This window comes from Excalfactoria chinensis, chromosome 2 (assembly GCF_039878825.1).
Source record: "Excalfactoria chinensis isolate bCotChi1 chromosome 2, bCotChi1.hap2, whole genome shotgun sequence".
NCBI classification, from domain to species: domain Eukaryota; kingdom Metazoa; phylum Chordata; class Aves; order Galliformes; family Phasianidae; genus Excalfactoria; species Excalfactoria chinensis.
Window position 1 is genome coordinate 116,698,804 of NC_092826.1, and position 26,882 is coordinate 116,725,685.

The 26,882-nt window shown below is 41.6% G+C and overlaps 2 protein-coding genes across 3 annotated transcripts; both read right to left on the reverse strand.

Moving 5' to 3' along the window:
• Positions 1 to 522: 522 nt before the first annotated feature.
• LOC140248801 (C-C chemokine receptor type 5-like) lies at positions 523 to 6,872 on the reverse strand. The gene is made up of 3 exons (XM_072329841.1): positions 6,749 to 6,872; positions 2,598 to 2,786; positions 523 to 2,326 (listed from the first exon to the last, which is right to left on the reverse strand). Exon 3 carries the CDS (start codon positions 2,313 to 2,315, stop codon positions 1,248 to 1,250), a length of 1,068 nt encoding a protein of 355 aa, XP_072185942.1. The 5' UTR covers positions 2,316 to 2,326; positions 2,598 to 2,786; positions 6,749 to 6,872; the 3' UTR covers positions 523 to 1,247.
• A 7,525-nt stretch (positions 6,873 to 14,397) lies between these two features.
• Positions 14,398 to 21,430, reverse strand: LOC140248359 (C-C chemokine receptor type 5-like). Of its 2 annotated transcripts, XM_072329039.1 has the most exons (3): positions 21,367 to 21,430; positions 17,857 to 18,050; positions 14,398 to 17,600 (listed from the first exon to the last, which is right to left on the reverse strand). In XM_072329039.1, the coding sequence occupies exons 2-3, from the start codon at positions 17,960 to 17,962 to the stop codon at positions 16,522 to 16,524; spliced, it is 1,185 nt and encodes a 394-aa protein (XP_072185140.1). In that variant the 5' UTR covers positions 17,963 to 18,050; positions 21,367 to 21,430; the 3' UTR covers positions 14,398 to 16,521. The 2 variants fall into 2 exon arrangements, with proteins under 2 accessions (XP_072185140.1, XP_072185141.1); XM_072329040.1 differs by lacking the exon at positions 17,857 to 18,050 and having other exon boundaries at positions 21,367 to 21,424.
• Positions 21,431 to 26,882: the final 5,452 nt, after the last annotated feature.

Sequence of the window (26,882 nt, forward strand, 5' to 3'; positions counted from 1 at the left end):
ATTTTCACACCTTTAATGCTGTGGTGTTTTTGCAGCCATTACAGTTGCATTAATTTCGCATTTTAAAGTTGTTATTTTACATAGGCTAGAAAAATGGCAAACAAAATCACTGCGCTAAGAAACCAAATGAGCCCTATTGACAGCAGGAAAAGGAGAAATGGTTTTAAGTTGAAAGAGGTAAGATTTAGTTTGGATGTTAGGGGGAAGTTCTTTACTAGGAGAGTGGTGAGGTCCTGGAACAGGCTGCCCAGGGAGGTTGTGGATGCCCCATCCCTGGAGGTGTTCAAGCTGGGTTGGATGGGGCCCTGGACAACCTGATCTAGTAAATGTGGAAGTTTGGTGGCCCAGCCAGGCAGGGTGGTTGGAGCTTCATGATCCTTGAGGTCCCTTCCAACTCGGGTCATTCTGTGATTATCTGCACTTGTTCTAACCTGGTTAAAGTTCTGTCTATAGTACTTCATTTTTACAATATTCCAAACACATTGATTTACTGATCAATGATTGACCATTGTATTTGTTGTTAATACAAGTATATAAAACCACAATTTATTAAAAGAGCATTCTGAAATATCAAGCCCCTAATTAACTGAGATGGCAACACTTATTAGCTCAGACTGCTGTTAGATTATTAGAAGGGAGATCTGAAAGGCTGGTAGTCAACCATACACAAAGGAAAATATACCTTGGAATACTGGAGTCTTTTCAAAATGCATACAGTTTTCCCATGACAATTGTAAAGTTTTTTCATCACAAAACTCAGAAATTTACCATTACTTGCAGAGTTACACAACCATCCTAATAAAAAATGGGACTGAGATGGAGTTTAAATGAATGAAAAATATGCTGAAGAGATGTTTCCAAAGAAGCGATATCATTTTCTAATCTCCAGTTCACTTCAAAAGATCAGTTTGTAAATCCGCTAGGTTAGACTCTCAGCTTAGGTATGTTTGTAGTCTCTGTAGCACATAACTATGTTTCTACATTCACACGCACAAAAAGGCTTTTTTCCCCCTTTTTTTTGGCCACAGAATCCTATGTTACCATATCTGCATAGCTAATTTGATACATCCATTACATTTATGTACAAATAAAAGCTTTGGTGGTTATGTGCGCCATGACCTTTCGCAGATGCACTACAGTGTCCAGAAGAGATTCTCCAGGCTTTCGTCTTAGACTTGAATTCAGAAAAGTCAATTCCAGTTGTTTAAAGTCAATTCCACTTTTGTTTTGTTTTTGCTAGGCACAGCTTACAACGCAGCAGAAACTTCTTGCTCTCCAGTAGACTGTGTGTAGGTGGAACTAGCCCGTTCGGGTGTGTCGGCATAGAAAACTGGACAATATTTAGAGAAGTGGGATGCAATCTGCTTTCGGAAAAAGCTGCGAAGATACTTCCTAAACTTTTCTCCAGCAAAAGCATAAATCACGGGATTGATGCAGCAGTGGATCATTGAAATTGTTTCGGTCACTTGGGTTGCTTTGTGCAGTTGGCCACTGATTTCACAATTATTGATGGAAAATGAATTTTGAAAGTCACGCAAGAGAATACAAATGTTGTACGGTGCCCAGAAAAAAAAGTATACAATCATGATGATAAAAATAAGCCTGACTGCTTTGTTTTTCTTCTCATTCCTACATTGCAGCAATGTCTTTATGATTTGCGTGTAGCTGCAGATCATAATTATCATAGGAATAACAAGTCCTAGGATGTTCATCTTCAAGGCCAGGAACTGCTTCCATTCATCTCTCTGCTCCTGTGGATAATGAGCACTGCATGTATACCGGGTATTTTCCTGTTGAGATTTATGAAATACTATCCCAGGAACAGAGGCAAAAAGAGCAATGGCCCATGTGACAATGCTGGTGAGGATGCCATAGGTGACTGTCCGAGCTTTTAAAGCAAACACTGCGTGAACTATGGCCAGATACCTGTCTATGGTCAGCAGGATTATGAAGAAAATACCGCTGTAGAAGCCAAGGAGGTAGGTACCTGAGAGAATCCGGCACAGTGCATCTCCAAAAATCCAGTCGTGAACAGCATAATAAGCCCAAAATGGAAGAGAAAATATAAAAAGCAAATCAGAAATGGCCAGATTGAGCAGGTAGATGTCGGTCATACTCTTCAACCTCTTGTATTTTACCAGGATAAGGACTACGAGAATGTTGCCTATGAAGCCAAATATCACCACCAAAGAGTAAAGCGGTGGCAGAAAATTTGCTGCAAAGTGCTTTTCCTCAGCTCCCGTGCATGGTGATGAATCACCATAGTCAATCGTTGTCACATCCATGTCGCTCAAGTCAATGGTATAGTTCTCCATTGTGTGCTGATCTGCAAAGGAAGAGAAGAGTGGTCAACTGCAGGGAACTCCAAGCTTGGCAGGGAGAGGAATGAAACACAGGTCCTGGCCTCATTGTGTCAACCTGTGCTGCAGCCCTCACCCAAGGGGGTCCGGGCAGCATGAAGACTTTGCAGTGCCTGCAAAGTCACTCTGTCATGGGTAGAACATGCCATTTGTGGCTGCGTAGGAGCCTCAGTGCTGCTAGGAACCATCTTTGGCAGTGTAGAAATGACCCTTTCACAAGGCACTGACTGCACCCACCTGCTGAAGCTACTGTTGGTGAGCAGCAAGTCAGTAGCGTTGGTCTGGGTTCCAATGGCAAAGGCAGTGTCCTCTTCAGAGTCTGGTCAGGCAGGAGCCATGGAAATGGGCTGGTCTTAGGTAACTGCAATAAAAACTGTGTGCGGCCCTGTTTTGTGGGTGCTGTGCTGGAGACGTTCAGCTGATGACCTGCAGGGATAATTGCAATAAAAAGAAAAGGTAGGCAAACACCAATTCAAATGGCATAAAGGATTTCATTTGCTATCAGCTTAGCCTATAATACATGTATCTAATATGGCATCATCCTGACAAGTGAATCAACTCCACAGGCCTTGGGATTAAAGATGTTTTGATTGCTTTTTTCCATTGATCAGACATTACTCAGTTGCTCCAAAGTTTATATTAGTGTTTGAGATAACACCTCAGTGAACAGTTCATATGGCTGTTATTGTGAGGGCGCACTAAAAATTCTGGATGTGTACCTGTTGTTTGCATATCTTTCTTCATCTTGTTCTTGTTCCTGTTTCTAGTGAGATGACATAGAAACTGAGGCAGTGCAAGGGCTGCCCCAACACTCTGTCCCTCTGATTTTGTTTGGAGAGTTGTGGGAGGGGCTGGGCTCCCCAGACAAGAAATGGTGCCATCTTAAGGGGTTAGTGGTGCAGCTCCTGCATCTGGATCTACATCGGGCAATCTCTGGGTCCTACTGGGAATTTGGAACAGGGAAGTGTGTAGTGCCAGGAAGTCAAAGGGCTTGGGACGTCCATACTACCCACATGGACCAAGAGACTGCCAGATCCAGACCCAGATGCAGACACGTAACTCTGTGTAACTTGGTCTTTGAGTATCTTTGCACAGGCTCCTGGAGAAGTCCACAGAACTCCTGCACATCTGTGAGGAGCAGGGAAGAGGATTTTGTGAAGACAGGTGTCAGAGGGACCCAATGACAGGTATCAGTGCTTCCCAGTCACTTGATGGGAAGTGAAACTGATGCTTTTAGTAACCACTGAAATGGAGTTATTTGCTATTGAGGAAAATGGCTACTGTTTTTTATCTTGTATCCTGATGACTGTTTTTACGAAGCATTGCATTGTTGTGGCAGAATGATCGCTGTTCTCTTGTCAAGGCAGCAGACTGCTGACAACACACAAAGCTTCAGGTACTGTTAATGCCCCAGCTTGCTGCATGACCGCTCAGATAATGCAGCAATGATCACTCCTTTCCTGTTTTGAACCCCGCTGTCCTTCTTTTTCAGTGGGAAGATCTGACCCCTGTGACTGCAGATGTCTTTTGCAGAAATCACACTGTGAAAGCCATTGCTTCTGTTTCTGCACTTGAGTTATGCAAGACTAAATTGAGCTGAAGAAACTCAACTGAAGCCATCCACTGATCTCCTTTTTGGTAGAAGCTCTCAGTGATCCACTCTGATTTACAGTATGTGAAATCACTGAGGCATCTCCTTGTGTCTAGACATAATTGTTTGGGTTAAAAGTGTATTATCTGCTGTAAAAAACAGATCACTGAAAATGCTTGTGTTCCTCATCTTATTTTTTGTCTGACTGGGGAATTTAACTAATCTTAAACTGGGTCTTGGAGAAGAGACTGTTCGGTAGGCCTTCGATCACTTTCCTGTGATCTTTAAAATGAGGATCTGGGTCTCTCCTGAGATCCTGAATTCCTTATTGAGATTATTTTACAGCACAGTGTGGGTATGAATCTGCCCCAAAAGAAGGGAGCTTTCTTGGAGCAAAACCTGCACCTTCAAACAAAAGGAGGTACTGCATTTGCAAAACTTTTCTCAACTCCTTTCCCATTTCATTCCTTGGGCAGACTATTATCTCTGTTCCCAGTATACCAATGGTGAGAATGTTCATGTGGAGATATTACTTTGATATGTAGAGTTTGGCATAATATTTTCTTCTGGAGAACAAGAAATAAGAGGAAATTGGCGAGTTTTAACAGGTTGCATCTACAGTTTAGCTAGATGTAGTTTCCTGGGTAGAAAATAAGTGCTGTCAGAATCCTCAAAGGTTGGTTTTCAGGAAGCTCTGGTGACCTCTTTGAAACAGTTTTTTCCACAGCTGTGCTTACTACATAGTCATTACAATACTGAGATCATGGTAAAGGAAGCGGCTGTGGCTTAGGTGTATTGACAGTAAGTGAGTTGATTTGAAAGTATTTAAGTGTTTATATTTTTTAATCACTCTCAGCATTTCTTTTAGACAAAAAAAAAAAAAAAAAAGAAAAAAACACAAAAACAGCTTCAAAAATGAATTATTGATCCAAAACATTAACTTGTTTATTTTAAAAGCATGCCAAGACTTGTGAACTGTGCAAATATTCAAGATTGCCTTCAGTTCTGTTGTATGCCCTGACGGTGCTGCTTATAGCTAAGTATCCTTAGTTGCAATTTCCCAATCAGCTGCACTGAGATTATGGGATGAGGAAATTAATGCAAAACATCCAGCCAGGACCTGTATGTCCTGGAACTGAGACCAGTTTGATGCTCCTTGCTAGTCTGACTAGCAACTGATGAGAGCGTCAGTAGTTGCTGAAAATGACTGGATCGTCCTGCTGGGCAGAAGCAAGTGTCTTAAAATTGGGTATTCAGCCGTGGTGGAAGGGTTTGAAACCACAGCCCAGAAGAACAGTTGCAACCACAAGGCAGGTAGAAGGCCACTAAACCACATGTACTACATCATCAACACTTGTAGGGGTTATTTCTCAGCCTCTTAATTCTGTCTTGGTCATTTTGCACTTTCATGATGCTGAATCACAAACAGGGCTAATGAGAAGCAACTGAGTCATAAACACAGAATGGGATTTTATGAGTGTGCCATTGATTGATAGGATTCATGCAAACACTGCAGAATGCTACCATGTTCTTACTGCAGCAATTCCTTTCATGACAGACCCTTCTTCTTGCTAACGGTCTTCTCAATTTATTCCCTCCTTTCTTTCTCTGCCTTCTTGGAATGAGAACTCCATCTTCCCTGTATCCTGTATCCTTTCAACCTCACTTGCAAAGTGCAGTCTCTCCTCTGAGTGTTTCTTTCTGCTGACTCCAGTCTTTTCTTAAAAAGCCTTTCTCTGCATAAGTACTTATTGTCCTGAATTGCGTATAGTACCCAGCATATGCTGACGATATAAGCTACATAAGCAAATTTTAGAAAATAGGAAAAAAAACCACCAAGTGTTTCTGTGCTTTATTCTATAGTCTCACTGTGTTAGGAAATGGTGTTGGCCACTGACAAGAATGCTTCACTGAATTAACTGACTGGGCTTGTGTACCCCATTCAGAGATAACTGATTGGGATTATGTTTTTTGATAGTAAAAGAAAAATTAAAATCATTCTGAGAATCTCTGAAGAAAGACAATTTCAAAAAAGATGTCTGTATTATCTCGAATAGAGCTTAGTTACAGGTGACATTGCTAGAAACTGCAACGTCATACAAAAATTGTGTTGTTCTGGTTGAAAGCAGTGGCCATTCTCAAGGAAAGTGCTCTCCATAGTCAAGATGAGCAAACTCACATATCGCTGTTTCATTCTGGGTTTCAGATCAGAACTCTCTGATTTTAAAGATGCAAAAAAAACCACACTGTTGAAATGTGCTTCAATTCATTTGCTCAGTGCTTTACAAAGGTAATGATTAAAAAGCTGCAGCAAATGGCAGTAAAATGCTGTGCTATCCCACAAACAAACAGATTCCCTGAGATAAAGCATTTAAAATTTACCAGATTTTCTGTAGTCATTCTGTAAGAGGAATAAGTGCTCTTCACTCAAGTTGCTTTATCTTCGCAGTCACAGTTTTAAAGTCTAAATTTCTATCATGATACATCATATTCAGAGAAAAATCTTTATCGTATTCAGAGAAAAAGTGTTTATCAAAGACATTTCTTTACATTTCTTATCCCAGTCAACCTTTCTTTGTTTACCTGGTTCCCCTGCTCAACTCTTCGAGTGGATCTATCCTTTAAAATCAGGGTATCCCTTTTAACATACCCTGTTCTTTTCCCCAAGGTGCTTTTTTTAATGTTAAGTTCTCTAGCAAGATTCCACAAGTATTTTTCACCTCAGTCACTGGAATACCTGAACAGCTACTAAATGCACAGGTGGCAGAAAACAAGACCGAAAGAAAGGGTGACTTACCATGAGGTGCAAGTGGTGTCTTAGATAATTACATCAAGAGTAACGCTAAACCGATTTGTCACTCACTAGAAGAAGGTTGCAAACACCTCTTCCTGCATGAAGAAGGATGTATCAGTTTGAAAACTTCTAGCAAGCAGATCTGTTTTCACTTAAAAAAAAAAAAAAAAAAAAAAGTCAAGGAGCAGTTCTCTTTTTCTCTAAAAATGGGTTATCAGATGTTACTTTTCTAACTCTGCGAGATGTGCAAAGAGATGTTGAAATTTGAGGAGGATCCTCTTAGGAGCTGAACACGAAGTTTCACAATCCGCAGCTGTACTTATAGGAAAGAAGAATTCTGTGTCATTGTCTCTTTCTGACTGAACTAAACTCTCTGAGTCGAGAGCAGTTTACCTGATGTTCATCCCATTATGTTTCTCAATCATTATGTTTCTTTTATGATATTTGTCCCTTAACGAAAGGGCAGAAGTTAGCTTACACCTTGGTGCATTTGTATCTGTGGAGTTACCTGCGTTTTCTATTGATCTGCCCTGAGATGCAGAGCATCTTGTATTTTAGCAGAGGTGCTGATTCTGTTTTACTCAAAACTAGTCCTTTGCACCTTTATTTAACTCCCTTTCACAAGGCTCTGCCTTTAGCCTATCTCATAAGTTGGGCAATCTTTTAAAACAGTGCTGTTATTTAATGAAGTTATGCTTCAGAAAAGCAGAATAAAATCTGATATCCCTTCAACTTTTTTTTTTCCTTGTGGCTGATTTCTTTGACTTTTAGATAGGGTTAAACTAAATCTGCACTGTGAGCAGCTTTCAGATCTTTCTTAGACATCAAAGAAACCCCACAGGAGGTGGGAAGGTTACAGAGAAAGCTATCAAGTGGTAAAGTCTTATTAGTTGTCTGAGAACCCTGAGGGAAAAACCCCAAGTAGTTACCAAACAAGGTAGATAGCTGATACCCCTGTCTCCCCTTGACATCCTCCTCTTTGGAGGGTTCTGGGATAGCTTATACTACCAACCTTGTGAAGACACTAAAGGGATATGTCTTGCTTTGGATGCTGCCATTCCTTCATGCAAGCTAAGGGAACTGCAGTTTCTGAGTTACATTTCAGATTAGGCAGGTAAAAAAAGGGAAAAGCTCAACCTGTGTTCCGTGCCAAACCCTCTGTATTAGGGACTGACCAATGTCATTACTCCATAGGACTGATAGAATTTTGTGTTTGTTTATTTCCATTCTGAAGTAGCTTTTCTAAGAAGCCCCTTAAGGGTTAGTGTCTCAGCATCAAAACTAATGTCTGCTGTAGACTGTGCTAAGATTATATTCATGCTGCCTTACTTGATAGACTATATTAGACCCTTTATTCAGTCGGTGCAAAGAGCTGCTTCTAAAAATGCATTTTTGCCAGCAATGAACAAGAGCCTGCATGCTGCACTCATAAAAGTAAGCATGGCCACCCAGAAGGCGGCTTGTCTGTCAGGTCACTGTTGCCACTGCTGAAATATACCTCCCGCCACCTCACTGTGCTCACATTCACTGTTTGGTCTCCATAAATATTTAGCAAGCGTTGATGAATGTCAGTGGGTGCCATTTTTTCCATGCTGAGAAACTGAGTTTCACACCTTTATACAATTGCATGTCAAAAACCATTTTGTCAGACTGCCCCTCTGCTGCCGTCTGTCACATGGCAACAACACATATTGGTAGAAAGGTTCAATATCTACTGCCGTGCCAACAACATTCGCCTCTGATGTCATGGTCAAATAACAACATTGACAGCATTACTTTTGGGGCAGCTTTTACATATTACTTTCCTCACTGTAATATGGGATCGTGCCAGAATGAGATAGACTTTCAGACTGTAGTCTATAAGCCTGTCGGCTGCCTCTGGCAGCAAAGAAATATTGTAACCATGTGCAAACTTTCTTCCTAAGAGTCATCCTCTAGAGGTAAATTCATGTTTCTTAGCTTGAACTTCTCTTCCTTCCACTGTTATGTTTTTTTTCCGATTACTCACTGTCTGATTAAAGGTAGTAGAAATGGAACAGAGAGATAGCCATCTCAGTGTTTGTGTCACAGCCATACGTGGGCATGACTTGTGTGTTCTAAGATGATGTTAGTTATCTGCCTTAAGGGAGATCTCAAATCAAACTTTTTAGATACAGATATACTGCTGAACTGCAAGCGGCCACCTATGTAGTGGGAGTACACATTCACTGTGAGACTGGGGCAGAGATTTATAGCCACAAAGCAGCTCACATGTGCACCTACCACAAGGGCACAAGGGCAAGATAACAGTAGGCTGGAACCTCCCTAGTCCTCCATCAGTGGACGTGTGCACTGCACTAGAGCATTTGAGATGGCAAATGTGGAATGACTGAAGTCCCCCCGTATCACCCCCAAGAAAAAAACAAGGAAGAAGGGCAGGCCATGACCTGGAAAGGATTTCACTTCACAGTTTTTGTCTCCTCAATTGTTTCTCATTATATTAACAGTTTTGCTTGCCCCGTGATGCTAAAAGTTTTCTACAAGCTTTGGCTGTTGTACTGCCTATATTTTTGTTGCAAGGGATTAGCATCAGCTTATTCTTCACTCCTTACACAATCTTTTTAGGTGTATCCTTAGTACTTTACTGAAATTAGAGAAATCCCAGAATTCTTATCATTCTGAAATGAAGTATTGTATCAAATTAATTTTTCAATATATAATTCATAGTCAGTCTAAATAATAACTTTAAAAAACGGTTGTAGTGCTTATTTCTGAAGTTTGCTCTGTTGTTCTCCCTGCTTAGCTCTCCCCACTGAGCACTGTCTATTACAGGTTACATAACCTGCTAGAAACTTGAAAGCCTTTCGTGATCTCATACTATATGAACAGGGGAAACTGTCACAAAGCTGCTTTTGGACATCAAACTCTTGATTCTGAAATACACCCTCGACAAAAATGGTCTCAGGCATTTGAACTAAAATCAACAACTTAAAACTAAGGTGTAGGCTCATCTTCAGAAATACTTCCCTGATCGAGCAGACTAATTAGTGTTGTTAACCTGTTTGATTTTGCTGCTTATTGATTTTCATTCTCATATCTCAGCCATTTGATCAGCAATTGTGTATTTCTTTTACTGTCAGAGTGCAGTGAGTGTTGCACGCCAGCAGAGGGCCTCTGCCGTTCACAGGTGTAGCTGCCGACTGGAAAAGTGCTTCTGCTCTGCTGGGCCTTGAAGGTGGATGAGAGGACCCCAAAGAGAGGTTGAACAGCTATGAAACTTGGCAGCCCAAAAACTCTGGGAGCATTCTGGCAGTGGGCACCTGGGCTGTAACCTTCTTATCAGAACCTACAGGATGTGTTCAGTTAGCTCTACACCTGCTACTGATAAGCAGAGCTGCTGGGAAGTCAGATTTAATCAGATCTTGTACGTGTCTTAGTATTCTGTTGTTCCTTAATGCTGATAGGACTTTTTTCTTTTCTTTTTTCTTCCTTTCCTCTGCTCTGATTCTCTCAGCAGTTTCTGATGGACCCCTGCAGGTCCCAGCTTCCTATCCAGCCCAAAGTTCCATTGCACTTCATCGTTCTACCACAAAATTGAAGCTACCATTCAAAATTAAAAGGGATGGCAAGTGGTTTGGTATAGCTTGGGTTGCCAGCTATCGTGGTTTTACTTTCAGAGATGAGTAGAAGCTATGCATAGTGATGTGACACTCATCTCCTCCATAAGGACATTTTTGAAATGCTGATGGGTTTTATTGCTCACCTGTGAGGTCAAGCTGGTGTATTCTGTGAGTGTGCAGCAATGTGCGCTGTCAATTCAGTCTTTTCTGTATAGTCATTGGTTATATGATTCATCTTCACAGTCATCAGGCCATCACACCGAGGTATTCAGTAACTCAGTAATATGGCATTTCCACAATTAGATGCCACCATTACTGTGAAACCTGCAGTGGCACTGTGTTTGCTAGGACACACACTAGATGCACAAATGCCAGTGTCACAAATATAATCAAACACAACTATGGGCACAGAAATTTGGAAATGCAGCTAACAGGTTTCACTCAATCTATCACAATCTCGTACCACGTGATAAAGAAATGAGAAAAAAATAAAGATCTAGGTCAGAAGAGCAGATACCTTTCTGATAGATGTGGCATATGACAGTGCATCCTACAGAAGGCTGTAGTTCCATCAAATGCAGATCATCCTTTCCATCTGGAGAGGAGGTCTAATGAAGCCATGTACACAAACCTGATGCATTTCTTTTTCCACATGTTGTCCCAATTATATCTAATCTTGCTGTATTGACAAAATCTGCTTCTAAATCAGGGTAGCATTTACAGGCATCTTATTTCAGCAGTAATCAGTAAAATACCTTATCAGTAAATTAAATGCACTTAAATGGAGAGTCTGAATAAAGATATCCAGCTGAAACTATTTAGTTCTTTCTTTAGCCTTCTATTTTAGACTCTCAAGTTCTCATACTTCTATTTTGATGTCACTGTACAATCACACCACCTAAGAAATGAGAAGAAGTCTATCTAATCTTACTCCAAATTATCAACAGGGATCCCCAAAATAAAAAGTAACGGTATAAAACTGTGACAAGCAGAAAGAAAAAGCCAGCAGAATTCTTGAGGCCAAAGATCCTTACACTTGTGTGGAATAAGCTGAGGAAAAGTGGAGAAAATGTTATGCACCAAGCAAAAACTATCTCCATTGAGTCCATTAAAAAACCCGTTTTACACATTTTGCTAATTACAGGAAATCTGGTTATGAAAAACAAACTCTGAAAGACACAGGCATTCCTAATCTGGGTTAACGCTGCTTCTCCACATTGTTTATTGGCCATGAGATCAATGTGTGTTGTTTTTTTTTCTTCCCTATTCTTCTGTTTTCTGTTTGTTTCTCTATTACGAGACATGCAAGTACATATTAATTCCATTGCCATTGTATTATTCTTATTTAGGCTTCCCCTATGCTGCCAATATTGAACTAGCAGTACTTCCTGATGCAGTGAGGAAGAAGAGAGCATTGCTTCCTCCTGCTGTTTTTATCCAGGCTTCTGATGCATTCTGCCATGTTTTTCATTTTTACATGAGAGGTATCATGGTGCAGTGAAGCTTACTTTTCAGTCATAGCTATATCTTTCTTTCACAAATTATCAGCCAAGAAACCCATGTTTACATACCATTTTTATTCTCACACTTTGCTGTTTCCAGTTGAATGTATAGTGCCTACATTCTAGATCTAGAGGTGCTGTTTGTAGCTACACTGTGAATCAGAAATACTCCATGGTATGCTTATAGGTCCTGGACCTTATGTCAGCCAGGCTGAGAAAATCCCACACCCAATTTCTTCCTAGTGGAAGCTGACTTGTAGAAAGGAGAGAATCTGCACAGTAACAAAGTATTAGCCAGGAATCAGAAGGTACTTCTTAATGTCAAAGCTTAGCAGTAGTCTGAAATGGTCCATACCTCATAATAGCATCCCAGTAACTGATGTCCGCATGGCTTCTTCCCTTCCATCCACTTGATTAACACTGCATTCAAAAATTCTGGTGTTAGGATGGGTTGTGTTGCTTGTTGTTGTATCATCCTACCAGCAGATAATTCTGCAGAGCTGATCTGTGCTGTTTTGCATATTGGTCTATGCATCTGATAATGCCACTCTCTTCCATTGCTTTGGCCCCTTGCCAGGATCAGTCATTTCAGGTTTGAAACACTCAAAGAGAGATTGCTCTCGTCATCACGGGAGTTACAAACTGCTCTGCTTTTATACAAATCCATACAGTATTTCTTCTCCTACCATTCAGTTCTCTAAATGAAATACAGCTCCTAATAGATGTCACCAGAATATGGTGCCCTCTCCCTTGCTTCTGGACAAACATCTTCATTTATTTCAGCCTTGGTGATTGCTCTAAATATACTACAATTCCCTGGCTTGTTTCTGCTTCCTCTGCTGTCTTGTGGGTTGGTTTCTTTCTTTTTTTGTTTCATTAAAAGACAAAGATGTGAAGCATCTCAGGCCACAGCAGCCACAAAAAGAAGGTCAGTAGCAGCCAACATTAGACAACAGCAGTAGAATTAAACTCCACAATGCAGAAGTATCAGCCTGTTTTGCTGTTCAACATGGTTGGCATCCTACCATTCTCCCAGCACACCATTGCTCTGATTTCTGTTAGCTGGAGCAAGGCGCTATATAAATGTATCTTTGCTTTCTCTGTATTTAGCCCTGTTGTAATTTTTACTGGAAAGAGTGATGTTTATTCTGGAGCTTCTTAAATGAAGGAGTCTGTTACTTGTCTAAATGTTTTAATATGCAGAATGCTTAGAAGTATTCATCTATTTGTACCCTAATCTCTCTGTTTCTCTGGGCATTACTTTATTATCCTCTGTTAAGACTAATAAAGGCATTCTCACAATTTTTGCCACTACTTTTCTGTGTTTGCCCATTTCCATCTATCTCTCTTCCTTCCTACTCCATTTATCTTTATTTAAGATAAGTAAGTGTGAGTGTACAAATGGGTTAAGAAATAAGAAAGTCTTATGACAGGAACAGTCACACACACACTGGTTATCAGAAGTTTCACTATTTCTATGTTTGTCCATTATACAAATACCACAGACCAGCCGATGCCAGTAAGAATACTTCTGGTGGTTTGAGTACTGTCGAGCACACACTGATACCATATATGCACTTTTTCTACACTTCCTGTTGCCATCTAGGATGTCTGCCAGGGGCCTGACAGCATAGCTACCTTCTGCTGTGCACAGTGTTTCTCTCTGTGTGCTTCTGAACAAGTGGTGGCAGCAGCTCTTGACAGAGAAGTTGGGTTCTGTCCATTAACTAACCTGATGGAATTGTTTTGGCGCTGTGCTTACATATTTGTTGAAGACACATGGATGTTCTTTCATAAGCGTGCTGTGTAGAATATAAAGCACAGTCAAAATGCTATCTTGTAAGAACTGCATCAGTAGAGGTTGGGGGCAGACCTGTTAGCAGTGTGCCCTCATGGCCCAGAAGGCCAACGGTATCCTGGGGTGCATTAAAAAGAACATGGCCAGCAGGTTGAGGGAGATGATCCTTCTCCTCTATTCTGCACTGATGAGGTCCAGATCTGGGCTTTTCAGTTCAAGAGAGAGGGAACTTCTAGAGAGAGTCCAGAAACACAGAGATGATGAGGAGAATCTTATATTTATCCTGATACCAATGAAGAGCCATCTTTTATTTGCCTCCTTTATTCCTCCTTTTTTCCTGTTTATGACACTGCCCTGCTTCTCCTACCTGACGAATCTCACCCATCTAAAGTCTGTGCCCCTAAATTTCTCTCAAAGCTGAGTGCAATACGCTCTTCGCAAGCTTCCTGATAGATAAAATCATGGCAGCTACCATAGATTCTGGACAGTGCAGGCAGTTCTCTTCTTGCTTGATTTGGTTTGCTTCAGCTCAGGGTGCGGTATTGCAAGTGTTGAAGTCTATCATAGCAGCTTTTTGCTACCTCTGTTCTGTGAGCAGAGCTGATGCTCTTTTGCTCACAAGGAGAACATGGGGTACAGGATACGCATCATTTCTCAGACACGGATTTTATTAGTTTTGCTGCATTAACACTAAAATAGGAAGAAACATAATTCCACAGAACAAGAACTTAAAATTAAGTACAGCGGTAGAAATGCCACAGTTACAACAGGATTTGTATCACACTAAAGTTACAACAGGATTTGTATCACACTAATCTGATTAATACTTTAACATTAAAACGGTACTTCTGCTTTTGTGCAGTAAAACATACAAAAGAAATGAAAAGTGTTATTTACTGTGAGCATAGTTTTTGTCCTTTTCTTTTGTATACCTATGGCTGTTAACCTCACAGGGGAGCAGCCAGAAGGTAGTAGCTGACAGGAGACTAGCTAACAGCCAATAGAAGTGGTGCCTTGAGGTAATAAGGCTGAAGAGGGAAGAGTATTCACGCCACTGCAACTAGGGCATCTAATCCCTAAATTAAGAAGCTGATATTTCTAGGTTCTTTTTACAGTCAGACAAGTTATCTCCCCCGGAGGACTTTTAAATCATGTCTGCTTCTGACTCAGGCATCTCTTTTTCTCCGCTGGCCACTGAAGGACCTTGAAAAGATTTGCTGTTAATGTACGCGACTAAGTCACACATGCAGTGTTAAGAGGTGTGCAATCCCCTCTTCCATCCTAAGATTGCCATGGACAGATGCCACTGGATTTGCAGATTTCTGAGACTAAAACTTTGCATGCCTGAATGGTGCCCCTTGAAGGAAATGGGAAAAAAAGCAGCACTGTTCACCTGTGTAAGGAGCATTTACCTGCACTTACTTATGGTATAAAGCAACAGTTTAAAGTTAATAGCACATCCTAGGATACCCCTTCTTCTTTATTGAAACATTCCCCACAATGGCATAAATGTATGGCCTGGCATAAATCCTTTGCCACGACACCAGTAGAGTAATGGTCACAAGTCCTCAACAAGCATACAGTCCTGATTGTGTCAACAGAGGTTATGTGCATTGTTCTCCTGGGACGGCAAGGCAGTTACATCTCCTCTACAGTTGGCTGCTTTTATGCTTCCAAGGCTGCTGTTTTCCAAGAAGTCTGTCCAAAACAGCTAACTTACTGCGTAAATCCAGAACACATTTTTAGCATGCAGGAGCCTATCCTGACACTCTTTCTGCATCTGCTGTTGAAAGTCTCCCTTTACATGTGTGATTTCTATTTCCAGAATGAGAGAGGCCTCCACTCAGTACTATGCCCATGGTCTTCAAAATCCTCTGAAGGATTGTGTATTTTCATACATAATCATGTATCTCAGCTAGAACTAAGATAATTTTAATTCTGTCCTTGCAGATTTCTGTTGACATGCCTTTACTAAGTGCTACTTCCCCCGGAGTTGTTTCTGACAGTTCATGGTTGTTTGGGGGTACAACACTGACTTCTTGTACAGTCATTAGCCTTGCAATTACTTGTAAAGTTGCACCCACAAAAATCACGATGTTGTCCATTAAAAGCTCACCTTGAAAAATGTTAGCAGCCAAACAGTGATATAATTGGCATAAAATTAAAAACCTAAAATACTGTAACTTAGCCTATAGAAAAAGGGATTATGTTTAGAAACAGCTATCTTACAGATAAATCCTTGGGTTAAGTGGCTGCAGTAAGATAAAGGTCAGTCACCTCTCTAATCAGTGAAGAGAAGTTGTCTTGGTATCTTTCATCATTATCTTTTTCATGGAAATGCCTCTTATTTATGTAGAGAAACTAAGAGAAAGAGGAGTAAGATGAAGAATACTGAAAGCTTCCCACTTCCAAATGGCTGACTATGTTGCAGAAAGCATGCTTTTACTTCCAAATGCAATCAGGATGTTAGGTGTTCCATGTACGCTGTATACTGAAAAGGTACACCAATCCTCAAAGCTTCCTCCTGGTCTTATATTGTTCATGTGGGTGTAAATGGTTCTTGTGAGATGACTTATTACTCCTTTGTCTATTTTATATTCTCCCCTAGTGAAAGTCATGAATATTTGTTCATCGGGCAGAATGTGGGCCGGCCATCAAGATCAAACAAATCATCCCGTCATCAAACTGTGATACTAATTATCACTAATTATACAATTATCAGGAAACAGGTGTTTCTCTTTGGCTAAGAACAAAAGTGGTGTGATGCAGGCAACTAACCACAGGAATTGACAAAACGATCTTTTATAACGTCATCCATTTCTTCATGCAAAGAGAGGGATAGATGCAACATTCACTAGCTGGAGTTCAGAAGTATTTTTACAACCCAGTAGAGATGTCATGCTCAGCAGTAGATGCCGTGAATGTGGAACTAGCTCTTTCTAATTTTTCACGATAAAGGGATGGACACTTTTTGCACAGGTGAGCTGCAACATGCTTTCGGAAAAACATGTAAAGATATTTCCTGAATTTTTCTCCAACGAATGCATAGATCACAGGATTGATACAGCAGTGGATCATTGAAATTGTTTCTGTCACTTGAATTGCTTTCTCCAGTTTGCTTTGGCTATCACAATCTGGGGAAAAAAAAGAAGCTTGAAATGTGTGCACAAAAGAAGTGACGTGGAACGGTGTCCAGAAGATGAAATAAAAAACCATGATCACAAAAATCAGTCGAACCGCCTTCTGTTTTTTCTCATTCCTACATCTCAATAATGTCTTTAAAATCTGAGAGTAACAAAAAATCATTATGATCATTGGAATGAGAAGCCCAAGAATGTTCATCTTCAAAATGTAGGACTGCTTCCAATTTATTAGGCTATCTGGAGGAAAGTGAAAACTGCATGTAAACTGTGCTTTTTCCGGTTGAGTTTTGTGAAATACTATCCCAGGAACAGAGGCAAAAATTGCAACGGCCCACGTGACAATGCTGGTGAAGATGCCATAGGTGACTGTCCGAGCTTTTAAAGCAAACACTGCGTGAACTATGGCCAGATACCTGTCTATGGTCAGCAGGATTATGAAGAAGATACCGCTGTAGAAGCCAAGGAGGTAGATACCTGAGAGAATCCGGCACAACGCATCTCCAAAAATCCAGTCGTGGGCAGCATAATAAGCCCAGAATGGAAGAGAAAATACAAACAGCAAATCAGAAATGGCCAGATTGAGCAGGTAGATGTCGGTCATACTCTTCAACCTCTTGTATTTTACCAGGATAAGGACTACGAGAATGTTGCCTATGAAGCCAAATATCAACACCAAAGAGTAAAGCGGTGGCAGAAAATTTGCTGCAAAGTGCTTTTCCTCAGCTCCTGTGCATGGTGCTGAATCACTGTAGTCAAATGTTGTTGTTGGCATGTCACCCAAGTCAGTGGTATAGTTCTCCATTGTGTGGTGATCTGCAAAGGAAGAGAAGAGTGGTCAACTGCAGGGAACTCCAAGCTTGGCAGGGAGAGGAATGAAACACAGTGATGGGTCCTGGCCTCATTGTGTCAACCTGTGCTGCAGCCCTCACCCAAGGGAGTGCCTGTAAAGTCACTCTGTCATGGGTAGAACATAAGTGCTGTTGGTGGCTGCACAGGAGCCTCAGTGCTGCTAGGAACCATCTTTGGCAGTGTAGAAATGACCCTTCCACAAGGCACTGACTGCACCCACCTACTGAAGATGCTGCAATGGCTGTTGGTGAGGAGCAAGTCAGTAGCGTTGGTCTGGGTTCCAATGGCAAAGGCGGTAACCCCTGATGACTCAGGGGCATGCCCATGGAAATGGGCTGGTCTTAGGTAACTGCAATAAAAGCTGCGTACAGCCCTGTCTTCTGGGTGCTGTGCTGGACACGTTCAGCTGATGACCTGCAGGGATAATTGCAATAGGAAGAACAAGTAGGCAAACACCTATTCAAATGGCATAAAGGATTTCATTTGCTGTCAGCATGACCTACAGGAATCATGTTAAAAAAAAAAAAAAAAAAAAAATTAAAATGTGCTTATTTATTTCTCCTAGGATTTGTTTTAAGCTTCTGTTTCAGCTTTTACAGAAATAACACCTTTGCTCAAATAGTAATTTTTATTCCGTTTTTTCTTTTATTGAAATCAAACTTTTGATGAGCAATTTGTAATGTAGCAACTTGACCGTAATAAGGGAACTGTGTCTGTTGCCCCAATACTCTGATTTTGATTGGAGAGCTGTGGAAGGGGCTGGGTTTGCCTGACAAGGTGCAACACCAGCTCACAGGGTAAGTAGCTCTGCAAGGATGAGAGCCCCTGGGGATCTTCTGCTACAGTGACAGCAGGCAAGCTTGAGGAACAGGTGCCCTCAAGTCTTTCTCTTCCTGACACCAAAACCTCCTCCTGTCCCAAATTCCTGGTGGGACCAAGAGTCAGCCAGATCCAGACCCAGAACTCCTGCACATCTGTGAGAAGCAAGGAAGAGGATTTTGTGAAGACAGGTGTCAGAGGGACCCAATGACAGGTATCAGTGCTTCCCAGTCACTTGGTGAAATTGATGCCTTTGGCAGCCAATGAAATAGAGCTATTTTCTGTTGGGGAAAATGGCTGCTGTTTTTCATCCTGTATCCTGACAACCACTTTTAAAAAGCATTGCATTGTTGTGGCAGAATGATTGCTGTTCTCTTGTCAAGGCAGCAGACTGCTGACAATACACAAAGCTTCAGGTTCTGTGAATGCCCCAGCTTGCTGTGTGACTGTTCAGATAACGCAGCAATGATCACTCCTTTCCTGTTTTGAACCCCATTGTGTCCTTCTTTTTCAATGAGAAGATCTGACCCGTGTGACTGCAGATATCTTTTGCAGAAACCACACTGTGAAAGACGTCACCTCTGTTTCTGCACTTGAGTTCTGCAAGACTAACTTGAGCTGAAGAAGCTCTGCAAGTCAGAATCTAGTCAGTGATTGCAGTGACAATGAGACTGCCCTCCAGTCTGTAATGAGGATGCTTCTTTAAATCATATCTTCTCACGTTTCTGTACTTGAGCACTTGTGCTGCTTTAAGAGTAGCCTTGCTTGCTCTTGAGTACAAGCTGTTATGAATACACTACCACTCATAGCTCTAGTAGTGTCTAGGTGCTGGTATGGCTACCAAACTTTGCCATGTTGAGGTAATTCAAGCTCAGAAGGTCCTCTAGCCTGCTGCACTCACTCAGTAAGGGATGGCACATATCACAGCACACCGAGCTGAGCCCTGAGTGGGGTTTGCACAGAATTTCCTCATGGAAATCACAGTGTTCAATAACTACAAGTTACAAAGGCACCCGTACATGAATGGAGCCACTCATCTCAAAACTGAATGACCCACAGTTTTCTTTCCCTTTTTTAGGGCTCAAGTGGGTGTTTCTCCTTTCAAATATATAAAAGAGTTACAGAGCACTACTTGCCCTGCCTTTGCGTTGGCCAAAGACACCTTGGGAAGCAAGCATTTGTTCGTGCTTCTCTTAGGTTACCAGAAAAGTTGAAGAAAAGATAGAAGTACAAACTAAAGCCCCTGAGATGATATGAACACATGATTCTGTGTGATAGAAACCACAGAATTTCTTTCCAGGATATGTCCGGAGAAAGACAATCCCTTCTGAAATTAAACCTTGCTTTGGAAATGTCTTCCTCTTTTATAACAGCTGAGCATTCGAAACATCTTCTTTTTGGAACTGCTCGCTTGTCATTTGATTCTATTCCTGCAAAACTTTAAGGGAAAAGTACATACAGGGCTGGAAAAATAAATAAATAAATAAATAAATAAATAAATAAATAAATAAATAAATAACCAGGCTCAATTCTCTGTGAGTGCTCAGGATCCAGTTGTTTCCATTCCCCATTTAAAACAAATAAACAAGCAAACAAAAACCAGAAGGACAGTCTTAGGAAATGTTGAAATTTTCTGCAGTTGAAGTCAGTCTACGCGGTCATAAGGCAAAAGAAGTGGGGGGTGTTTTTCTCTAAATAGATGTAGAGTGAAAATAAGCCCTTGGAGAAAGAGAAACTGAGTCAGATAATAAACACCTTCTACCAAATCATTACTGTACGTGCAAGAGGGATCATTTCTTTTGTAGGCTGAGTCCTATGCTAGTACTTCTGTCCGAATCTTCTTTTCAGAATCTCTGCTTAAACTGATTGAAATAAAACACTGAATCTGGAGAAATCCGAACAACCGCTGCTGTCCCAACCATTCTGAGGATGAACTGTGGTATGAAAAAGAGCCTGGAGTGGATGAGATTCCCAAAAGATGTCACGGTCATCCTGCCCAATGAGATTCCCAACGAAGGTCATGGTCATCTTGCCCTCCCCATCTTACTGCCATAAGGGAGACCCCACAGGGAAGTTCAAGACCATTACCAATTCTTCCTGGCAAATGACAGTGGAATTCTCCCATAAAAGCAATTGCTGCTATTAGTTGAGCTGCATACTTAATATAACGGGAAAAAAATAAGAATAGATTTGTATTCTCACAGTATTGTACCTTTTTTTTGTAGCAATTTTCATTTATCAAAGCAGAAGCATGAGCAGCACAGTTCCAGCAAGATGCTGATGAACTTCATTCATGTAAAACCTCATTAAAAGGAAACTGCAAGCTAAATCATGACTGTCCATTGAACTGGTATCTACAGTTGAGATAGGGAGCACATTTTCAAAGACCAGCCCAAAGAGGAGCTAATCCCAAAGAACCTTTTGCAACATGATGATGAAGAAAAACACCTTTAGCAGGTTAAATACTTGAATAATACAAAGAAAACAAACCAGACTGCGATGTGATACTGATGAAGGACAGTATCCATATTCATCTGATAGATATTTCAAAAGGCTAGAATAAATGAAAAGGATTGGGTGTCTGATTGGTTCATATCCTTAGAGGAATCTATTTTCAAGGTATGGACCTCCCAGGACAGTTTCAAAGCCAATTAAGTTTAAATTACAAAACAATATGATAATTTTCTCTACTATTTGTCCACTTCAGTTTTCTACTCTCACACTGACTTTATCCTGAGCTAAAAGCTGACTAGAAGACCTAATTTTGTATTAAAGACAATGTGCCTCCTTAAATGTCAGTTCTGCTCTCACTGTCATGAGGCACATACATTTCCCCACTCAACAAATCTATCTCACTCAACAAATCTGTATCTCTATATACACATAAATTAAAAAACAATGAGCTACTCACCGGTTAATCAAGCTTGTTTTATCAGACTGTGTAGTTGTCGTCTTTGTGAACAAGCATGTAGTTAAACCCTATATCTGAAAATAGGAAATAGAACTTCCTGTGTGATCTATTGCAAAATATTACAAGAATCAAGGGCATGGTTCTTCTTTTCAGAAAATGAGCAGTGTTAGGCTGTGTTAGGATGAAGGGGGTGTCTCCTTCTTCTGCACCAGCTGAAATTCAGTATCTGATCTAGTGCATATCTACCAGGTAGAGGCTGGGTGGTTGCATTCAAGAAATCCATGTTCTTGGGATAGTATTTGTAGCTGCTCTAAACATTTCTGTTACCCAGTAGAAAGCAGTCTGAAATACCTGGCATTTAGTGCATGTAATTTAAAAAATAAAATCAGATCACAAAAAGGTCTGTTGAAAAAACCCACCAAGGCATCCTTCGTGTATGTTGTCTCTTACTGACTTACATATGATCACTAGGGAAGAAGAACCGGCAGGCAAAATTAAAGACATTCATAACACAAATGTTATGTTAGCCTTCTACCTGCATCTCACAAGTCTTGTGAAGAGAGACACTTTTGGGTCCTGGAAGCAGCATGCCTGTGTTTGCACAGAGACTTGCTGGAGATGCATAGTTCAGGCCGAAGTAGACCCTCTGGTGATAGAGCTGCCTTCCTTCCAGCATGAGACCAGCTCAAGCACTCTGCACCATGCTATACTGCGGGATACAGATCTCGCCTTGAACATCTCTTGTAATTTCGGTAAGCCATTTGTAATGAGCTTGCAGCCACAAGATCAGAAGTGGTCAGGAACCTGCAGTTCATTCCCTTTTTGATGTGGTGGCATTGCAGGATTGAAAGCAATAGAAAGAAAGAAATGGAACAGAGCGTGGTTCAAATATATGTCATACATTTATTTTCTGAAACATTTGTACTACCAACACCTTTGCACGCCAACTTGAACAACTGCGTAGGTAATCACTAAAATTGAGGACTGATGATTAATATGGCCACTCATTGGCTTCCTGGAGAGTCTGTTTAAACTTTTAGAGCAAAGTATACATTTTTCCTACAACTTTTATCAGCAGCTGTTGACCAACCTGTCTGAGACTGCTGTGTGGCTTCCTGCAGTATTTCTGAAAGATGATAAGACTGGATTTTGCTACAGTTATATCTGGATTTTGTGTGTGGGTTGTTTTTTTTTTTCCCTAGAAAATCTATGTGGATTTTAACTAGCGATAACCTGGCCACTGATGTAGCAGAGATTATAGGAGAAACTCAGAGCGCTGTGAGCAGTAGCAGAAAGTGTGCCTAAGCAAAGCATGGGGAAGGAAAGTTCCTGTGGTGGCTGAAAGACATAAATATTTCCTGTTGGTATGGAAAAAGGTATGTAGATTTTGCTGCATATACAGAAAAAATGCAGAAAAGCTTCAAGCCTGAGCAGGAAGGGACTTCCCAACAAGGACACAGCGCACAGCAGGGAGATGCAGACCACATTTTCTTTCTATCTCGTTTCCCTTTGAGTCACTGCCTGAATTTGAAGTCATGACTTTTTGATATTTGTTGTTGTTTTTACTATTTCAGACATCTCTTTCTATTCCATGTACAGGCTGCTAATTCAGCAGGGTTGCTCTTCGTTGTTGTTCTTCTTTTTTGCCAATTGAATCATCTGTGGGCTGCTGTCTCCAGTAAAGAACTGCTTGTCAAAAATCAAAACTCCTGCCCAAGGCACTTCTCCTTAGTGGTCTCTAGTAGAAGGGCGTTGTCTTAGCTCTTGAGAGTGGGGCTTCTTTGAAGCTCATTGTCCAGGGCCTATGGGTGAGTATAATGGATAATGGGTATATGAACACCCAGGGAAATCTTTGACCTCTTCTCTCCTTGTCTTGAGACAGTGACATTTCCTTCTGTGTTTTTCAGAGGCTTTCTGGAACCTTCTTTTTGCTTGCTCTGTCAGTTTGCAAAACTAAAAAACAGCTGCAACTGAAACTAGCACATAAGGGATGGCAGATGTTCTGGAAACCTAACAAATGCAGCACTTGCGGGTTGAACACCTCCCAGGCAAGAGAAGAAAAAGGTTGTAAAAAGAACCCCCTATGTAGACAGTACTTTCTAAACTCCCTTGGGCAAAGGAAATGTGTGCAAACTTCAAGCGTTCATATATTGACAGAATTACTAAAAGATGCTGTATCTCAGGAATGGATAAATTCCTGTCTTCATCTTCTCTCTTACACAGATTGCTGAGAAAGATCACAGAAGAAGTGCTGGCTTCATAATCTGTGAGGTTAGCATGGGTCTTGAGCTTGTTATAATGGGCCTGACGGATTCTTGCGGTGGGGATTGGTTGACTCATGACTCACTTTGAGAATGAAAGCACAGTTTTGCATACGCTGTTTTGAAAGTTGTAATTCTTCATGCTTCCAGTCTGAGTGCTCAGACTGAAAACAAGTAGACAGTGTTTTCAAGCTGTCCCACTGCTCCAACCTCTGAAAATCAGACTCAGTTTGTTTCCACACTGAGAGAGCTGGAAATGGTTCAGAGCTGGCAAAAATATTAGTAAAATTACAAAGAAGACCAAGTAGAAGTAATGGGACCTCAGCTGTTTGCCTCACAAACCATAGCGAAGATTTCATGGTCACTGTCTGCTTCTTGTCCAGCATGGGGCACCCACCATGGGATGCCATCTTTCCTGAACTGCTCCCACTTTGGTTCCCAACAGACTGCAGCTTTCCAAGTTAGCATGTCTCCATATTACAGGGCCCAGCCTTTAAGACTTAATTACTCAATCACAGGTTCCCACAGGCAGCAGCTCCCCCAGCCCTCTTTCCTGTGAGCTCCTCTTCACGGGATGCAACTCTGGCCTGGAGTCTGCTCCTGCAAGGGCTATCCCTGGGCTGTACCAACTCCAGACCTCATCCACTGCCGCACCACGGCTTCTCCATGGCTACACATAAAGATCTGTTCCGCTTGGTGCCCATGGGCTGCAGGGAGACAGCCTGCACTTCCATGGGCCTCTCCTGGGCTGCAAGGAACTAATATTCTGTGCCTGGAGCAACTCTTGCCCTCCTTCTGCACTGACCTTGGTGCCTACAGGACTGTTTTTCTCCACATTTTCTCACTTCTCTTTCCCAGTTGCTGTAGTGAAGCAGTTTTCCCTTTTTTCACTTGCTCTTACAGGCACAACCAGAGTCACTCATGGCTTAGCTCCAGTAGTGGCAGTTCTCTTCCAGAGGAGCTAGAACTGGCTATGATCTGACATGGGGAAACTGCTTGGCTCTGTTCACAGAGATCACCCTTGCGGACCCCCAGCTGCCCAAACCTTGCCATGTTAACCAAATACAAGGCCTTGAGTGTCCTCATCTGCAGCAGCCCTCAGCAGGCATTCTACTGACTCTCCTCAAACTTTCAGGGATGGGTTAGTGGCAGCTTTGGCTGAGCGCTGGGAGGAGTACAAGAGGAAACTGCAAGGTTTTCTGTAGGTAACTGTTTCAGTTTTTCAGTGCAGTATTTGTCAGCATTACATTGGTAATGAAAACCCTACACTGCCCTTGTTGTGCACAGTGCTGCGCTCCAAACCTTTGCTGCATTATTTGCAGATGCACATATACAAAGTTACTGCATCTTCTCTTGAGACGACCAACTGATAAAAACATTAGAGCAGCCACAGCTCATAATCGCCCTTGGAGTGACCCAATGTTGTTCTTTGCCTTGATCCAAGTGACAAGCTCCCTTTTTTATGCAGTTCTTTCTGCTTTTAGGTAAGTGGCATAAACACTGAGCTACTTCCAGAAAAGGAAAATAGAGATGATAGCCACCTCCCCTTTGCTTGGTTCTACTTTCCTTGGTTTCATTCCATACTTCTTCAAACTGCAGAGAGCAGGCTCTCCCATCTGTGGCTGGTAGTCAACCGGTTAGTCTAAGGGCTCCCTCTGTAGTCAGTAATGGTGGGTATTCACAGAGTATATGCCTTTGTCTTTAGCTATTCCCCCTTAGGCTAGAATGGATCACCACATGGAGAAGTCTCTCCTTAGTGATAGAAGGAGCCTAGACAGAATTCAGACCAGACAGCTGACTTTTGCATTGATAAAATTGAGCTAGATAGTCCAATCAAATGTTTCCAATAAGTTGAATGAAATCTTAAAGGCTTTTGGTGACAAGAAATCATTTTTTGTTTTGGAAAAGAGATCAGGGGAAATATTTTAGATTTACTGTTCTTTGGGTTGAGCAGATGGTTTTTTTAGCAGATAAGCCTGACAATGCTGCCTACATCCTCTGCAGAAGAGAAAGGGACCTGTGCTGCAGAGATAAAGGCCAATTCTGGTGATGAACCACAACAGATGCAAGAAGAGATTTACTGAGTCACTATGAAACATGCACCCTACTTACGGCCATGAAAACTGTATGTGCTCCACATCATGCAACAGAAGTGAGGCTGTGAAGGCCATACTCTTCTTTTTCTGTGGCATCATAGCTGTGCAGATGTTCAAAAGGGACACCGCTTTAGAAGAGCTAAGGAAATGCATGAAAGCAAAACATGGTTGCTACTGATGGCATATGAAAGTTGCACCGTCATCCGCTCAGGAGTCATCATACTTCCACAAAGCTCTGGGGTATTTCATGGGGTCCTGAAAGCATCTCAAGCATCCATCCATTAATAATAGGAAACTTGTTTTTCTTCCAAAGAGAAGTGTTATGCAGGGGAATGGTTACTATTTGTTGTAGCTGTACCCCTATACTTCCAGTTCTTGGTCTTCACCATGAAGCCTGAAACACAATGATCAGAATGAGAACTTGTGGGTGAAAATGAGGGAACAGACCAAAAAGGAACATCCTGTGATTGGGTTCTATTGCATGCCACCTGATCATGGGGAGCCTCTGAATGAAGCCTTCTTGCTTCAGCTACAAGAGGCGTCACACTCACAGGCTCTCATCTAGATGGGAAATGTCAACCACCCAGATGCCTGCTAGGAAAGCAAAATGGTGGGCTGCAAGCACTCCTGGGGTGTGCTGAGGATAACTTCCTAGTCCATGTATTAGACAAAACAACCAGAGGAGATCATTACAGAGGTGAAAACTGCAGGCATTCCGGGCTGTAGTGACCATGCCTTGGCAGATTTTGTGATCTTAAGATGAGCTTGAGAAAAAGCAGTCAGAACCCTGAACATCATCAGAAGGGAGAACTTCAGGCTGTTTATGGAATTACTGGATGAGATCCCCTGGGAAGCTGTCCTTAGAGACAAAGGAGATGAGAAGAGCTGGCAACTCCCTCCCAACCCAAGCCATTCTATTATTCTGTGAATGTAAGGAATGAAACCTCAGAGGCCACCTGTGAAAAGCTGAGTCAAGTGGAAAGGGAAGACGGTTAATTTATGTGCTAGGAATAGACATCAAGAGTAGATATGATAAATTCATGCCCACATGCCTAAATCCTGTGGTGGATCTTGTGCTCGCCCTGCGACAGGCTTGCAGACTCTGGTGGTATTTCTCACCAGACCAAGCATCTCTGAAATGTAAGTCACCCATGATTTT

Coding starts and splice junctions, on each gene's coding strand:
- LOC140248801 (XM_072329841.1), bottom strand. CDS start 2,315: ATGGAGAACTATACCATTGACTTGAGCGACATGGATGTGACAACGATT.
- LOC140248359 (XM_072329039.1), bottom strand. CDS start 17,962: ATGGGCATGCCCCTGAGTCATCAGGGGTTACCGCCTTTGCCATTGGAA. Junction 17,601..17,856: donor CATTGCAGCATCTTCAGTAG/GTGGGTGCAGTC, acceptor CTTCCTTTGCAG/ATCACCACACAATGGAGAAC.